The sequence below is a fragment of the Nanorana parkeri genome, unplaced genomic scaffold, assembly GCF_000935625.1.
Source record: "Nanorana parkeri isolate BGI_ZX_2015 unplaced genomic scaffold, ASM93562v1 scaffold1603, whole genome shotgun sequence".
Classification (NCBI taxonomy): domain Eukaryota; kingdom Metazoa; phylum Chordata; class Amphibia; order Anura; family Dicroglossidae; genus Nanorana; species Nanorana parkeri.
Window position 1 is genome coordinate 345,859 of NW_017307871.1, and position 1,896 is coordinate 347,754.

At 44.8% G+C, this 1,896-nt stretch overlaps 1 protein-coding gene across 1 annotated transcript; it reads right to left on the reverse strand.

The window, feature by feature from the left end:
* Nucleotides 1–7: 7 nt before the first annotated feature.
* SMIM13 (small integral membrane protein 13) lies at nucleotides 8–1,232 on the reverse strand (the record flags this gene model as incomplete). The annotated part of the gene is made up of 2 exons (XM_018570823.1): nucleotides 8–947; nucleotides 1,131–1,232. Coding segments are annotated over 2 exons (310 nt in total), but the record flags the coding sequence as incomplete, so codon positions are not given.
* Nucleotides 1,233–1,896: the final 664 nt, after the last annotated feature.

A 1,896-nucleotide genomic window follows, 5' to 3' on the forward strand; every position in this document is an offset into this window, starting at 1 on the left:
TCCAAAATCAGGTTTAACCAAGATACTTCCTCGAGGCCAAACAGTTGCAGTGCTCTCTTACAAGCAATATCCTATGGAATGCAAGAGCACCTAATGCACAAGCACTTTGCGTTTTGTTGTAACAAGAAAGGCAGCAACTAACACTCTACAGTTATGAATGTGATACCCATAATGAAAGATGCCCTCCACAGTGTTGTTCTTGCATACATAAACCATAGGGCAACTGATATGACAGGGCAGAAGTGCAGTGAGACGTCCTGCAAACTGAAAGCTTTTGTCATTACATTTTCATGGACATCAAGGCAGCTGAATGAGTTCTTAGGTGATATTTACATTATAATTTAACAAGGTGCTCTTCTATAAAACCACAGCTGACATTCAGCATGTATTATTAGTGGTGACTGTCAATTCAATGTCCTTACTAGGAAGCAAAACTGGTTTAGTTTAAAGAACCCAGTGTAGTGAATACAAAGCCACATTTACACTTTACAGCCTGTTGGACAACCAGTGCAGTGGCAAAATCTAAGTTTTGTCCATGTCTAGTTTCATGCACTTAGCGCTTCACATCCTCTGGAAGCATAAATATTTGAGGACAGGTAATGAGACTTCAAATCACTATGCTATACTTTTATGAAGCCGTTATTCTCATCAAGTCATATAGTGTTGACTGCTGCAGTGCAGATGCTGAAAGCACAATGTCAGGATTGCCACTGATAAAGTCTCAGCAGTGTCGCCATGCTTAGGTGGCCTCTTCGGCTGGAGCTCGCCTCTGTCGTGCAGATTTTGCTCTTGTCTTCTGTGGAGTCAGTGGGGATTCCGACTCTGCCGCCGACTCCGTGGACTCACTTTCTCCTTGCAGTGAGGCACTATCGCAGACAAGTTCTCGGAGGAACTTGAACTTGGACAAGAAGAGATGCCAGACCACATACCAGCCTGAAAGAAAAAAAAAAAAAGTATAAAGGCATTAAGGAACAGTTCTGTAGCTAAAAATGGCAAAAAAACGAAAAGTTAAAGTCAATGTCTGGGCAGACAAAAAGACAAAAACTATCCTTGCAGTTGGGCTACCTCCGCACTGCAAGGGTTAAGGGCTTGTTTTTATATAGGGACTGGAGTGAAGCAAATTTACTTACCTGAACCCCAATGGAGAGCAGCTGGTGCTCACCTCTTCTCCCCCTCCACTCCAGCTGTTGACTGTCTTCAGTGTCCTCATTTCTAATGCAGGTCTATGGAACCTGCATTAGACAAGAGGACGCCAAGGGACAATCCACAGCCAGAGTGGAGGGGGGTAGAGGGGAGCACCATCTGCTCTGCACAGGGTTTAGCTAAGTAAATAATGTCAGTGATTCTCAGACTGCTGCAGCCCGGGGGAGAAATAGCTGCAGGGACCAGTTTAGCAGCCCTGAGGGAGCCAGAAGAGTGGGGATTAGGTAAATAAATGCTTCAATTCAGCCACTAGACAAAAACGGTAGACACAGGATAACCAATTTATTTTCTTGAGGGGCCACATGAGAAACTAGGACTGCTGTGGAGGGCCGTATTAATTAACACATGGTACCGTGCAACGCACTGACCGCGCATTACAGTGCGGCAGGTGTATTGCCATTAATTTGAATGGCACCCCAAAAGCACCTCCTGGCCACAAAGCAATCGACGGTGATGCAACATCGTAGGTAAGAATGGACCCTGAATGAAACAGATTTAATTTAAATATATTATTTTTTTTTTTTACAGGCCATGGGCGGTAGGTGCAGGGTAGGATGGACGAGGAGTACATTTGTAATTCTGGGGGTGGACCGCCGGGTGGTCCTAGCAACCAATTACTGCAATGGAGGAATACCATTGGTTGCCAGCGGTTCTAGCAACCAAGTAATGAAAAGAAACGTGATCCGGAAATGG